Below are 15,576 nucleotides of genomic sequence, written 5' to 3' on the forward strand. Positions count from 1 at the left end.
TTGATTTTATACAAGAAAAATTTACTCAAGTTTAACAAATTTTTTTTGCTCCCCGATTTTTAGAGCCAATCTTGAAGGGCGGGGGGAAAAATCTTTGAAAATAATTTGCAATGGCCTTAATGATAGCAAACGATCAAGAATTTTCTAAGCAACATTTTACTGTAATCAGACTACATTGTTGCAAACAGCCAGAAGTTTTTATTCAGTTAAATAAAATCCAATACGACCATATAATACTATTTGTTTCAGTTTCCGGATATGACTCTTTTATGTACAACATCTTAGAGGTATATTATGCAATATAACAACTCAAAGAACTAATACAAAGATTAAATATCTTCGGAAACACTGGAATTAGGGCTGTCGGTATTGGGCGCTTTTGGTGAAAACCGGTATTTCGGTATTGGTGTAGAAAATACCGGTAATACCGGTATTGGCAGATTATTCGAAATCAAAAGAAATTTCGATGTTTTTCAGTAAATCTTTTTATTTTGAAACTTTAGTTTCAGTATTGTTGCTTAGCAAAGTAGAATTTAAGCAGATATTATACTCTTAGCGATTTAATTCCCTTACTAAAACGAATTTTATTGCCAACACTTCCAACAATTGAAAAAACTTCCGGTTTCATCGATGTCTGGCGAATGGTTCTAAGCGCATCAGGAATTTTCCTTTCATTTCTTGAAATTTGTAGTAGGGAAACCCGCCTTTAATTATTTACAAAATATCTTGTATTGTAGCTTCCCGCATAATTAATGCCCCGGTCTCGTACAGCCTCTCAACAATTTTTTCTCCATCCCCAAACCTAAACTCCTGCATAACGTCATCCTCTTCATCATCGTTCACAAATATATTCTCTTCTCTGTTATCAATCCCACTATTCGAAGATAGTGGGATGCAGATTTCATCTCCTTTTTTAACCCTTTATAAGGCAGTGCCAACTATATTGCCACCAACAAAAATTTTTTATTTTGCTTCTATAATTATATTGATGTCATTATAGACGCAAAACAAATATTTTTCGTTGGTGGCAATATAATTCTCACGGCCTTATAAAGGGTTAATCAATGTATCACTCGAAAGACTTGAAAAATATTCCAAATTCTTTCCGGGCAGATCCTTTGATGGCAAGAATGCTCAGAGCTCAAAGATTCCCGTATTCTGATCAGAGCCCGGCATCGTCGAAACAAATAAATGAAGCTAACTTTCCCTTACCTTCACTTCATACATGAAGCGACTTGTATCATTTATTGAGCACAACGTTTCAAGCAAGCTTCAGCTAAAGCTACTAACTGTGTTAAATGACGGCGATTGACAGTCAGGCACGATTTGTCGATGTTGAGTAGATTAATCATAATATGCGTTAAATTGTAGGAAATGTTACTCAAAATCAATTCAATTGCATTCAAAGTCTAGACTGACCTTTTTTTGAATATGTGATAGAGAAATACAAATGAAACTTTAAAACCGGTCGTCATGATGAAGTGACAATCGTTTCAATGACGCTGATTGAAGCCAGTTTTGAAACGAAGCGGCGCTGCTTCTATTGAAACTGAAGCTTCATTACTTCATTGTTGAATACCAATTTACTATTGTAAGTGACGTTTCTGGGCCCTGATCTTGTTTCCTAAATTCGTCATCAGAGAGCGTTGAATAATTTGGTGGCTTTTGAATATCAAGTTGTTCAAAAATAAATTGAAACACGACGTCTGGCTCATGCAATGAAAAATTTTTACAGCAAAGTTACTCTACTGTGCCTTAAACGGGTTCAAGAGCTATTTGAATTATTTGACCCACAATTTCACTCTCTTCATTGTTAGTAGTCGAAGAATCTCGTTGGCATTAACAAGTTGTTTTTCTAAGAGTTTTATAATCTTTTATCAAATTTAGCTCTTATTCGAATAAGAAGTTGTAAAAAACAAGCAGATTAGAAAATACCGGAAATACCGGTTTTTTGCCATTCCAAAACCGGTATTTCGGTATCCAAAAATTGGCCGGTATTACCGGTTTCGGTACTACCGGTACTACCGGTTAGACAGCCCTAACTGGAATGTATAAATTGTATCAAACCAATGGAATGTATCCGCAGTTTTCGGAATTATGAACATACATTTATATTTTCCGGATCGTATAATTCCTATTATTCTCATATGGCAACTAGATTCTATACTTGGCTGTCTGCATGAAATGGAGTAAAAACATTTTTCTTCTAAAGAAAGAGAGTTGATAATATCTAATTTTATTTTTCGCTTAAAACATTTGTCACTCTCTCACTGAAGCGTGATAAATATAAAACACAGGTAGAATTGGCGCGAAATTCTAATGCAATAATAGGTTTGTGTTGAAACAGTGGTAGCCCAAATACTTAAACTCGGTTGTTTTATTTCTCTTTCCTTTGTTGGCCGGTTGCTTGGTAGATTCAATAGTAACCTGTGTATTTTCGTCTCTGAAAGACAACTGATACAGCTTTACCCTCTCACGCAAAGAGAGAATAAATTCGTGAAAATTAAATAAATGAAATGACCGGATTACCACAATAGATCAAAATAATGGTCGCAGACTGGTCAAACCTTCCGACAAAAAAAAACCGGATTCGTACCCATAACACCCGCCAGGGCATGTGGCTCGCTGCGTTGGTACAGATGTACCTTTGAACCATAGAGGCGCTGGACAAAAGGAGACTGCACAACCCCCTTATTAAGTGATGGACGCATCTTCATACTCCACCATCTGGTGGGTTGAGTTATCGAGGAAGAGGCACAGTTTGTGTCTATAAATAACGCAACCCACCAGATGGAACAGTATATTGCATTGTATATTTATTCGACTGATATATGAGTATCGAATGATTGGGATTTTGACCGTTCAGTAATTAAATTATGGTAGACGCTAGATGTTCCTTTTTACGCCAACGTTTCGATCCGGATTTGGATCTTTATAAGGGCTTCTATAACGTGTGCTTTTATTAGCTGTTGTTGTCTGAGGTATAATTTGTTACTTACAAAATGTTGAGCGTCTTTGTCTAAATTCTTTTAGCCTACAGTATTGTCTGGTTTTAGTTTTTGTACAATTCTATTTACTACATAATGTTTAAGTTGATAAGAAATTAGATTTCTACTCAATTTGATCATATTGTGCATACCTCCCTTAGAGTTATTTAGCATTTGATCGTCCAGAGAAGATAATTGAATCAAATCGATTTTGCAGGCCTGATTCAGGCGGACCGGAGGAGGAAAGGTATCGGCAAGATGCATAGCAAATCATATTAAGCTTGGCACTTTGCACTGATTGTTCGCAGCCGTTTGTTGATCGATCCAAAGCCACGGCGATACGATATGGATTGCTTTAATGGCGTCTGAATGGGTCTAACATAGAAAATACCCTTGCTTTAATAGAACAGAGATTTGCTATTATAAAGTTATAGTTCAAGATTAGAAGGAACAGTTTCTCCGATAAACAAATAACGTTATGTTTTTCTGAATGCCCATCCAAAGTGCAGTTAAGTAAATATTTAATCCGAGAAGCGAAAAATTCTAATTGATGGAACCAAAAAAATAATAAATTCGTTTGGCAGTAACCGACAAGCAGCAAGAATATTTGTCGAGAGTATTATGTCACTACAATTTGCGTCTGAACCGGGCGGCCGGCGGCGGCGAGCAAGGGTCAATTGCATCGAGACAAGAATTGGCCGTACGAGTAGGTCTATGACGGTGGTTTTATTTTTTGCGAGCCCAATTAAGTGGCGACGCCAAGCGAGAAGTTTGGATACTCATCTTTTAATTTCGCATTTAGCCATGTTTTAATTTTAAATTGCCACTCAAACTCGTTTCCGAATGCTTAGAGCCAGCTAGAATTTTTTTATGAGACTCCTTGAATATAAGGCATAACCGGAAGTATTAAATTTTCATAACAGACTCCTATCGGGCAAACATAAATCTTGTACCCATAGCCACATGTGACAGAGTCTGGTTTTCGGATAATAAAATGTCAGACGCTTCTAACTATGTACGTCTTTTTGCTCATAGTTTAAGAGCGGCGGAATTTACTTTGTGCACCGTCGTCGAATATATATACTCGAATGACTGAGCACATCGAAAAAAAAGAACTTGAATAATTACCATCTGTTCGTTGCGACGGTATAAAATTTGAATGTTCAATCAATAAAGAATTGCAAATATGCTTCCTGCTGGACACGAGCGATGCGATGGCGTGATTAGGCTAGAGCACGCGTGACGGGTTTTGAAAGTTTGATCAGCGAAGATATTTTTTTTGTCAATAATCACAATTATCTGATGCATTTTTTTGGCAACTTTCTTAGTTTCTACCTAAGATTTAAAAAGTACCTCCTCCTTGCTGAAAATCTGAGACCATGATTCGCCACTCCTAACCGGTGTGACCGATTGGGATAACCTTGGACCCCAACGCAACCGTGTAGTTTCTCGATTTGCATACATATATTTTGTCAAATATTGGCTCCGGCAACAATATGCCAACAATTTATTGTTTATCTTGTCTATAGTTTGTTCGAGTTGACTCCCGGGTAGCGGGGTAAGACTCGCCGGAGGATATATTCGAGGTAAAAATTTATGTGCGGTCACTCGTTTTTTGACATTCTGCCAAGTTTACGCACCTCGATGTCGGTGAGACAATGTTAATTCCCGTAGCGTTAGATTCCACCAACAAAGGCAAGTTTACTTCGTTCGACCTGTTTGTATGTAATTAGATTTACAGCAGGTGTTTTACACCGGGCAAACTCAGCTGAAGATGAGAGGATTGAAAAAATGAAGGTTGTCCGGGTTCTTGCGAGTTGTCTTTCACTTCTTCGTATTGAATGCGACTCAACGGATTGAACGCTCAATCGTCTAGAGCGTCCGTCTGTTCCGATGTACGTGCATATTTGGCTCGGTAATGTACGCACGAACGGCTAGTATCTAATGTCTAATTGCTGCCAATGAATGCTTACTGCAGAAGACATTGGATGCGGTCGCAGTGGGAACTTGAAGAGTGGTCTACCTTGGCCATCGTCGATGCTGCCGACAGTAAAAAAAAATAAAAAAAAAACATAACAACCAGCTCGATCGATCGGTACTTCTCCGGTTCCGCTGCCGCGATGGCTTTCGCTGGCCGTGAATTTGGCCATAAGTGGCCCGGTGGCGGCGGCGGCGGTTCGCGCTTTTGGGACGGCTTCGTGGTTGGTTGGCATTGCCCGGAGTGACTCGTTTCTATTTTGACGCCGGGTCTAAGGTTTACCTTTTTTACGGTTTACGGCTTCACGCGACTGCGTTTGGTTTTGGCTGGGTGGTAGGTGGTACTTGGAAAACACACACACTTCAGGTTCAGACCATCCGATCCATCGGACGTTGAATATGCATGAGTCGATCGACCACCAATCCGTGGGCTTTGCGTAGGTACCTGCCGCCGCGTGTGTGAAAATTTTATCGTGTATTTACATGTGTGAGCTTTACACAGTTACATGCTCCGAAAGCTACCCCGCTAGGCACGCAAGTATAACTCTGATTGTGGTTAAATTTATCCTTGTACGTACATACCTACTTGTTTCCAGTGTTGGCGATGACTGAAAATCTGCTCCACTTTGTGGAGCTATCCGCTTCCACTTTCAATCATTTGCTCGTAGCAAAGAGAGATCTAAATTCTGTTTAGATTTAATAAAGAGAAATACGATTGTAATTAAAGGAAGTCTACCGGAAGTCCAGGTGAGGTCATTTATTACCTTCCAGAGACAAAAGTGTGCCTCAAGGATCCAACAAGAATTGGACGAAAATCCCGAATTATTTCAGAAAGTATGAACTATATTGCAGAAAGTATGGAACATAAATACATCTATTCATCTACATTACATTTAACTCACTTGAAGATCTTCTGAAATCACAAAAATAAGTGCTAACAAAATAATGACAATTTACTGTGAGCTGAAGCTTGTTAGTTGAAGTTATTTGCTTTTCATAAACAGTTGCAGTACACAATTACCACAGAGAAAAAACTGTCTGGTCTGGTTACGATTCATTTCGGTTTATGGTAGCGCAAACTTTAAAGTCGTAAAGTTTGCGCGGTACAAATGCTCTCTCTCTCATATATGATCTCCATTGCGTTTTCGTTATGATATGACCATTTCAAAAACCTACAATTTGTAACTAATTTGATGCTCACTTATTTATGTTGACATTACTTTAAATCAGTGACAGTGGAGCGTACACTGTTATTAGTTTTACTGGGTCAGTTGAATAATTTCCCGCTGCTGGTCCTAATTGGTCTTAAAGTTTGCTAATTTTGTGTGTTTGTTTGCCAATTTGCATTTCATCAGCCTCGGTTTATGTTTATTATGAAGCTGGCTGGTATTAAATTGAATACGAATAGCACTTTTGGTTGTAAAGTCTACTTGCATCATATTGATGACACTAAAATTGTGAGTCACTGTTTGGATGTCCTAATGATTGGATTGTAAGGTGGTTCGCCTTTTCGTAGAGCATCTCAAGGAGTGTCAAACGAACGGAAAAAATCTATGCGTCTGTACCGTAAATTAGGGGCACCGTTTGAGCTGCCCCTAACTTACGGTACGGTAACGTCTGTCGACGTTACTAATGTCAAACAGCAAATCTACTATAATGGCAGCAATGCAGCAAAACGTAGGTTCGATTTCGTAGTGCTGCAAAAATCAAAAGAAAAGATCTATTTGAAGAAGACTCGTAGATTTTTTTTTATGTCACTGACTATGTACTTAAAAACTAGCTAATGTCCTGAATTGTCTGGGATTTAAGCACGTTGTAGCAGACGTCAATGTCGAAGCAGGTTACAAAACGGTTTAAATTACGTTGAGGGCCAGTTATATTTAGTGCTAAAGGTACTGTTGGTAGTGCTGCAGTCGATTTGTGGGGACACCTGCATAATCCGGTTCAGGTATTGTCAGAAGAGAGGCACCCGTGAGAAAATGCCCGGGAGTGAGCACGTCCAGCTCGTCTGGATCCTCTGACAATGGAGTAAGTGGGCGCGAGTTCATAACCGCTTCGACCTGGGTGAGAATTGTTGTCATGTCCTCGAATGAAAGTTGTCGTTGACCAATAACGCGAATGAGTGACATCTTTGCAGAGTTCACAGCAGCCTCCCAGAGGCCACCGAAGTTAGGCGCACGCGGCGGGATGAACTTCCACACGATGCCACGCTGGAAAATTTCATTGGCGATCTCAGCCGTCGTAGATGGATCATTCAGCAAATCGTAGAGCTCTCGAAGATGGTTGCTAGCACCTTGGAAGTTGAGGCCGTTATCCGAATGTCGGCAGGTAGACCGGACCACAATAGTCGACTCCGGTGACAGCGAATACACGAGTGGGAGTTGTACGAGGCTTTGGGAGCTGACCAGGGGGTTGTGAAATTGAGACAGGGTTGCTTCGAAAGCAGCGAATACAATTGCGAAAAGTATGAGTTGCCAGTCCTCTGCCCTTTAAAGGCCGGAACTCTTGCCGGATTTGAGCGAGTGTCATACGGGGGCCCGAATGAAGTGCAATTTCGTGGTATGCGACTGCCACTTTCCGTGAGAAAGAATGGTTGCCTGGAACAATCATGGGGTGCCGAACGGCGTACGATTCTGTAGCAAGTCTTAGCCGGCCACCAACTCGGAGTATGCCCAATTGTTCCAGGAACGGGTTGAGCAGTTTCAGTGACGAATGAGCAGGAATGGTACGATGATTAACGAGCGCCTTGATCTCTACGGCGAATGACTCTCGTTGAACGCATCGCACCAAAACATATTTGGCTTCTTGCAGATCCTTAACGCTGTGTGATGGGGTAATGGGGGGCGGCTTACGGCGTTGACACCTTCGGATGAATCTTATACAGTACGCGGTAATTCGCAAAAGCTTCCAGTAAGACGAATAGCGATCTAAAAGTGGCCCATCCACTAGTGTGTGGTCCGTTAGCACAAGAACATTTTTTCTCTTTTGCAGCAATTAATCCGATGGTTTCTCGTACTCCAACTGCTCTTTAGTGTTCCAATGATGATCGGGTAGTGACAGCCAATGTGGACCATGAAACCATTGCGGTAAATCAGGAAGATCTCTTGGCATGACGCCTCGGGATACAAGATCAGTTGGATTTTCTGTACCCTTGACATGGTTCCACCGATGTCCCTTAGTGAGCTCCTGAATGTGAGAGACTCGGTTTGCGACAAATATTGGCCAAACGTATGATGGCAGCTTCAGTCATGACAGTACAACAGTCGAATCTGACCAGAACCAAGCCTCAATATCTTCCATCTTAAGTGCATGAACGGTAGCTCGGTAAAGTTTTGCAGCAACGAAAGCTCCACACAGTTCCAACCTTGCAAGCGTAGCCTTCTTCAGACTTGCGGGACGAGATTTTGCTGCTACCAACTCGACCTTGATCTGCCCAAACTGACTAATTGAGCGAGCATAAATAAATGCACCATAAGCGGCTTCGGATGCATCCGAAAATGTATGGAACTGTATCAGCATTGGATTCTCGGTAAACGCGTATCGATCCACCTTGATGTTGGAAAGTAGTGGCAGCTGCTGACAGAAATCTGCCCACTGTTTCTCCAAGTCCGCCGATAACGGATCATCCCAACCTTGAGTAGCCACCCACAGTAGCTGCATACGAATCTTGGCCCATGCAATAACAGGTGCTGTAATGCCGGTAGGATCGAATAATTGCGCGATAACGGAATATACCTTACGCCTAGTCCACTGTCCGTTTACTGTGAGACCCGACGCGTCGATGCTTAACAAATCTGGCCCTGGTTGCCAGTTGACTCCCAACGTTTTAACAAGCTCTTGATCGAAGCTAAGTGTAGATGACGTTCCCAATTCATCAGCAGCCAATCCTGCTAACAAGTTCTTCGAGCTTGATACCCATTTTCGCAGTCTGAAACCACCCTTTGATAACAGTTGTTTCAATTCTTGCCGCAGCAAAATAGCCTCTTCTTCAGAGTCTGCTCCTCCGATGTAGTCATCGATATAAAAGTCACGAACAAGCGCCACCTTCGCCCGTGGGTAGTGATCACCTTCGTCATATGCCAGCTGCTGCAAATATCGCGTAGCAAGGAACGATGATGGGGCTAACCCAAAGGTAACCCTAGTCATCTCGTAGGTTGAAATTGGTTCCGAAGGCGAGAATCTCCATAGAATCCAGAGTAAGGGAGTATCGTCTGGGTGTACCATCACCTGTAGGAACATCTTCTCAATATCAGCAACGAGAGCAACCAAATGCTTGCGAAATCGTAGAAGCAGATCAAATAGAGGGTCCTGGATTACCGGACTTATCAAGAGCGCATCGTTCAGAGAGTAATTGGATGACGACTTAGTTGAACCGTCAAAAACTGGCCGAATCTTAGTAGTCGCGCTTGCCTCTTTAAAGACGGGGTGGTGAGGTAAGTAGAAAGCGATCCGTTTATCGCGCTTCAGCTCCTCTGCCGGCACGATGCCCATGTGATTTTGATCCAAATAAGCTTGCATTGCTTCATTGTATCGCCTGCGTAGTTCCGGATCCTTGCTTAACCGCCGTTCTAGTTGAACAAGTCTTCGTACCGCCATATCCTTCGTTTCACCGATCATCTGCTCAAAACCCATTCGCTTCGGCAGATGCACCACATAACGCCCCGTTGGGTCACGAAAATGTGTGGTTTGAAATTGCTCTTCACAATCCTTTTCTTCCTCAGTCAGCTTTGATGCCTCTTGCAGTTCCTCAAGCGTCCAGAAACGCTCAATTTTTTCCTCTAAAGTAGTATTAACCGTAGCGTGGCAGCACGGAACAAGGTTCATATTTCCTAAATCTGCTTTGCCAGTCGCAATCCACCCGAAGACGGTGCTGACGAAAAGTGGAAGCCCTTCTCCTACACGCTGTATTTGAACTCAACCGTTATTAAGCAACAAGAACTCGTAGAAGTATTCCAAACCCAGAAGAATGTCAATCGGAGCTCGCTTATGAAAACCTGGATCCGCCAAGGTCATGTCGGATGGAAGATTCCAGCTGCCGATCGGAATCGTCGTTGAAGGTTGGTCCTCCGTCACCTTTTTATAATTTGTTCTCCGGTGTGGTATACCGGAGGTGGTAGATGATCGGATTCAACTTTGTCGAGAACGTAATCACTTTGTATTTATTTGGGTTTAGCATTGTGATTGTTCATGCACCATTCGCGAATATCGACAGCTACTCCTGGAGTGCGAGAGTATTACATGAATCTTTGACTTTTGCGAACAGTTTTAAGTCGTCGGCGAACGCAAACCGAGGACCTTTGAGCGCTATATTTACGTCGTTAAAATATATAAGAAAAACCAACGGTCCGAGATGGCTACCTTGCGGAATTCTAGAAAATGCGGTGAAAGCTGGACAAAAAGAACTCGTCGATGGATATATTAGCAAGACGATTCGCCAAATATGATTTAAACCATTGGAGCAGCAACCTTCCAAAGCCATTTTTGTCTAGTTTAGCGAGGTGGATTTGATGATTTAGATTGTCAAAAGCAACAGAGAGGTCCATGTAGATGGAGTCTATCTGTAAACGCTCGTCTAAGCAATCTATTAGATATAAGCAGATTGCCAAACAGAAAGAAATACACCTGAGCTAATCATTGAGCTAAATAAACGGCAGATTGGACCTGGCAAGGCGTCAATACTGTTCTTTAAAAAGATTGAATGGAATCCAACGCTTGATTATAGCTAGGGTTTGATTATAGGCTTAGGGCTAGGGCTAGGGCTAGGGCTAGGGCTAGGGCTAGGGCTAGGGCTAGGGCTAGGGCTAGGGCTAGGGCTAGGGCTAGGGCTAGGGCTAGGGCTAGGGCTAGGGCTAGGGCTAGGGCTAGGGCTAGGGCTAGGGCTAGGGTTAGGGCTAGGGCTAGGGCTAGGGCTAGGGCTAGGGCTAGGGCTAGGGCTAGGGCTAGGGCTAGGGCTAGGGCTAGGGCTAGGGCTAGGGCTAGGGCTAGGGCTAGGGCTAGGGCTAGGGCTAGGGCTAGGGCTAGGGCTAGGGCTAGGGCTAGGGCTAGGGCTAGGGCTAGGGCTAGGGCTAGGGCTAGGGCTAGGGCTAGGGCTAGGGCTAGGGCTAGGGCTAGGGCTGGTGTTGAGACTAGGGCCCTAAAGATACATTCGTGGCTCTCCAGTTATTTTTGTACACCGAGGAGCTTAAAAGCCCGAAGAAATCTTCGATTGAGCGCAAGACAGATTTGCGATGATGCTCTATCCGGCTAAAACGCGTATTGTTTTTGTAGAAACGGGATTAAAATTTTCTTCAAACATTCGTCTGGTGAACATCTTAATTGATTGAACATCTTAAATCAGAGGACTTGTTGTTGAAGGCACGAGACAGAGAACGCTGTCCTTCTGCTTCCATAATTTTGGCAGGTCGTCCACTACCTTGCTTGCGAATAGTTGTTGGGCATCTTAAGGTATGGTAAACAGTCCAAGCCGCAACATATTCGTTTTTTAAATGTACTTTTAATATAGTTTTTGCCGAGATTTCTGTGGCAGTTCGTAGAAGTGTACAACGCACTCCCGAAATGTTTTTTGTTTCAACGCCATTTTAAGCAAAACTGGATAAGCATAAACAAAACAAAAAATATTGAGAACAAGTATTGGAGAGAGAGAGAAAGAGAGAGAGAGAGAAAGAAAGAGAGAGAGAGAGAGAGAGAGAGAGAGAGAGAGAGAGAGAGAGAGAGAGAGAGAGAGAGAGAGAGAGAGAGAGAGAGAGAGCTAACACATACATACTCTCATTTCTCTCTGGGCTCGCTTGTTGTTGAGTGTAGCCCGCGAAAAACTTCCAAAATTTTAGTTGCCACCCGTTAATTTGTTATAGCAAAAATCAAAGGTCCAACGATAACTAAAACCGATTACTCGTGGGGGTTTGCACTCCCGTCCGTGAGTGAAATCATGGGTGAGAATGAAGAAGAAAAGAAAAAGTAATATAAAACCTGTATCCTAGTGCGCCGTTATTTGACTCGCGAATAAGTTATTCAGGAACACGATGTGAGGATGTGCGTGCGCGAGTGTGTAGGTAGCAGAATGTCTGCACAGAGCAACGGTGACTGTTTATTTTACGCTTGCGTGTGCGCCGTAAGCGTTGGATGCTATGCTTCTCATACTCACTCGCGTGAGAGTTAATAACTTTGGCTTCTCGTTCGATTTGCAATATTGGGTTAGTATTTCTGCCAAAACCGTTAAAGCACCGGAAAATTCTGCATCGTATAGACCAATCTGTCTGCTGGATACACTCGAGGAACTGATGCAAAGGATCATCCTCTTAACAAGTTGACGAAGTTTACGGCAAACGCATACGGTGTGTTGAGGATGCAATTCGCATTGTGGAAAGGAAAGTCAAAGGTTGACGCTATCCGGACAGTAGTCGAGAAAGCCGGAAAGTTGGCCAAACAAAAGCGAAGACGCGATTGATATTGTACGGTGATAATCATCGACGTCAAAATCGCCTTCAATAGCGCCAGCTGGAAGGCTATAGCCGCGTCACAGTGCCAAATGAGAGTCACAGATTACCTGTGCATGATGCTGAACAGTTAGTTCCAGCTCTGAGTGTTGGTGACGAGACGGTCATTTTTGTACTGCAAAGGAAATTCCAAGCAATCAAGTGGAATCAAAAACGATACTTAACTCCATTCAGTTCCTTAAAATTAAGACGAACGAAGAAGGGTGGACATCCCGTACCAAACACTTCCCGTATTGATGGGAAGTATCTTTGCTAATACAGGTTGAGTGATACTTTAGAACCTCGGGGATGAATTTATGACATTTATGCCGAAAACCAAGCTGCAATGGGCTCTCTTGAGAGAGATAAAACACACCAACTACCAAAGACATTTTCCAATAAAAAATAGTCAAGAAGCTTTTTTTCAGCGTTTTGAGTATGAAATACCCATAGGCAACTTTCGAAGCTGGAACTTGATTGGATATTGGGTGTAATGGTAAAAGTTTGGTATGTAAGCCAACAACAAATTTCAATTTTCATTTTTGCAAACAATGTTCAATTAACGGTTCTACTTTACCAAAATGCGAAACTAAGCAAAAGCAAATATGTACATCCACTTAAGAAGCCTAACTTAATTGATTGGTTGCCGAAACAAATCTCTAATGGTCCACTATGATAATTATAATAACAACGGAAACCAACTGTATAACGTTTGATTTTTTAAGTACAATTCAAATTAGCGTCCTAATCACTATATAATTGATGTAAACATCATTGCGGTGATTTCTAATCTCAGAATCGTAAATCGTAAAAAAATTTCTAACATCACCATAAAACTCCCCTATCGAAACAAATAGGTCCGAATCGTTTGTCGGCATAAAAAGTTCACCGCACAGTCAAATTGGGATAATAAAGTTAACAAACAATAGCGCTAAAGATCAGTCGCTACGGCGCGGTGGCGGTCGGCCCAAATGACACGGCGGTAAATTGAAGTGATTTTTTTTCCTGTTGAGGTACCGATTAGCAGACCTCCTCTTCAGCCACGCGGGTATGATCGCAAGTCACCCGACCGTGTAGCTAATCCATTCGACGGTAGCTTTATCACCAAAGTCCGTCCGCCCCGATAGGCGAAACAGCAAACAGTAGTAGTGATTGGGCGGAAAATGACAGGGAACGATGACGTTTAGTCTCGCGACACGCGAACTGTCGTACTCTCCGTCTGGCTGCTTCACTCTCGTTCATCCGAAATTTAATGACCGGAAAATTGACGATTGGAGTTTATATCACCTATGGCTGGCTGCGTTGCACCGCGCTGTGGTGTTTTAATGCCCATTGTTCCAACGTGTTGAAGACTGATTTATGGGCGCAGGTTTTCGGCTCGTGCCAATCATCTCGTGCCCAATGTGAGGCGCCACGCCACGACCACGACTTTTGCGTGCTGCTGGTTGACATCTCGTCGTTCCGTGATCAAGTTACTGTTCTCATCGGTGTGGTCTGGTACTGATTTTCACTCAAATCTTATGATGTTGAGAAAAAAAAACAAAAATCGTAAGTTCAGCTTCATGTGGTTGAGTTAGGCAAGTCGGCAAACAGCAACATATGGTTCGGAGGAAACATTTATTTTTTCTAGACGGCTATAAAATGCACATAGATCATTCGTGGTTAGTGTGTTTCATAGCTGTAGATAAGAACTATTCTATAATAATACATCATGAAATAATTTCTATTGTACAGTTTCAATTGTATCCTTGAGCCTTGCACCTGCTCTGACCGCTATCCATAGAACACAATTGCACAGCGGCATCGGCACCTACCGACCCGTAAACCTGTTTCTAAACCCGAACCAACGAGAAAAACAAACCTTCTTAGTGGCCAACCGTTGGACCAATCTAAAAAGACTTTCGCTCACGACACATGATCGCGGGTAGAAACTATACTTGGCGCGCATATTCATGTGTATTTGGTCTGAGCCGACAGCACAAAACCTGTAATAGCAATAATTGCGACTGTCTTCGGACTCCGCCGCCTGGTGGGCATTCTCAGTATTTGAACATTAGATACTACAGCCTCCCCCACCATAGGATTTGTGCAAAGTGCAACTCCGCCGGTCGCTAAACTGTCTCAGGCTGCCAACCACCGGTACGGTGGTAAGATTTTTCCATGAACACAACCTTCTGGAATTACACAATTTATGTTGTTTTGAGAGCCGTGCATCGGAATAACCAGTCTTTCGCTCCAACGTAGGATTCTAATCGATGTCGGTAGCTAGTCTAATAAATTTGAAGGTTCTTTCTGCAGCATATACAACTTTTTACCCGGAATGCCACCAAGCAGAGCCAATCCAATTAAATGTTGTGCCGCGTAAGCGCACTTACAGTTCTGTCGCAGCATTTTACGATGCACGAAGGATTGCGCAATTGTTATTTATACGTCGGGAGCTTCGTACCCATCTAGCTGTTGAATCACAAAATCATACAAATGATTCGTTATCTTGGTACGTGCGAATCAAAAAGGCGCAATATGATTATGATCTCTCTTGCTGACATCATCTTAAGTGTTTTTTTATGTTGGATTTAAAACCGCCCGAAGATCCGAACGATGGACACTTAACTGTAGAAAAAGGTTTTCTTTGAGGATCGTGATCGACCCTTACCGTCCGATCTAAGCCTTTTCGCCCGATGGGCGTTTGTTAAATGTAAACGTTTTTCGGTGTGATTGGATCCGGGGCCAAAGGTGAGATTGTTTGACCTGCCGTGCAGCTTTACACGTACTTATCCCTCGAAGGTATGATTTTATAGATTTTTGCTCAGTTTGTGATGAGTCTAAGACTGATCCCGTAGTCAGTGCGATTGCCCGTAATTGTACTCGACGATTGACCAGCGACCCCCCCCCTTTTGTCAGCCCAAAATTCAACATGGGGTTGATAAAATCGGAACATTATTGTATATTGAAAATTTTCCAGTTCATCCAATTTTATCATTCTTCGTACCAAACATAGCTAGAAAAAAGAGTTTATAACTTGACTGTATGAAACTGGATTTAAAAGTAAAATTGAAATTAGACTAGAAATTAAACTTGGACTTGGATTAAACTTGGATTAAATTGGACTTCAAATTGAAACTGACTTAGGCTTGGAATCG

The 15,576-nt window shown here is 42.3% G+C and overlaps 2 protein-coding genes across 2 annotated transcripts in view; both read right to left on the reverse strand.

Annotated features, from left to right (window-relative positions):
- LOC128736779 (lysosome membrane protein 2) overlaps nucleotides 1-15,576 on the reverse strand; it is a 133,781-nt gene that overhangs the window by 82,152 nt on the left and 36,053 nt on the right. The gene's annotated exons all lie outside the window — the stretch shown is intronic.
- LOC128736781 (uncharacterized) lies at nucleotides 6,851-9,788 on the reverse strand. The gene is made up of 2 exons (XM_053831269.1): nucleotides 8,329-9,788; nucleotides 6,851-7,364 (listed from the first exon to the last, which is right to left on the reverse strand). Exons 1-2 carry the CDS (start codon nucleotides 9,786-9,788, stop codon nucleotides 6,851-6,853), a joined length of 1,974 nt encoding a protein of 657 aa, XP_053687244.1.

The sequence above is a fragment of the Sabethes cyaneus genome, chromosome 2, assembly GCF_943734655.1.
Source record: "Sabethes cyaneus chromosome 2, idSabCyanKW18_F2, whole genome shotgun sequence".
Lineage (NCBI taxonomy): Eukaryota > Metazoa > Arthropoda > Insecta > Diptera > Culicidae > Sabethes > Sabethes cyaneus.

Coding starts and splice junctions, on each gene's coding strand:
- LOC128736781 (XM_053831269.1), bottom strand. CDS start 9,788: ATGAACCTTGTTCCGTGCTGCCACGCTACGGTTAATACTACTTTAGAG. Junction 7,365..8,328: donor AAGAAGGCTACGCTTGCAAG/GTTGGAACTGTG, acceptor CCCCCTGGTCAG/CTCCCAAAGCCTCGTACAAC.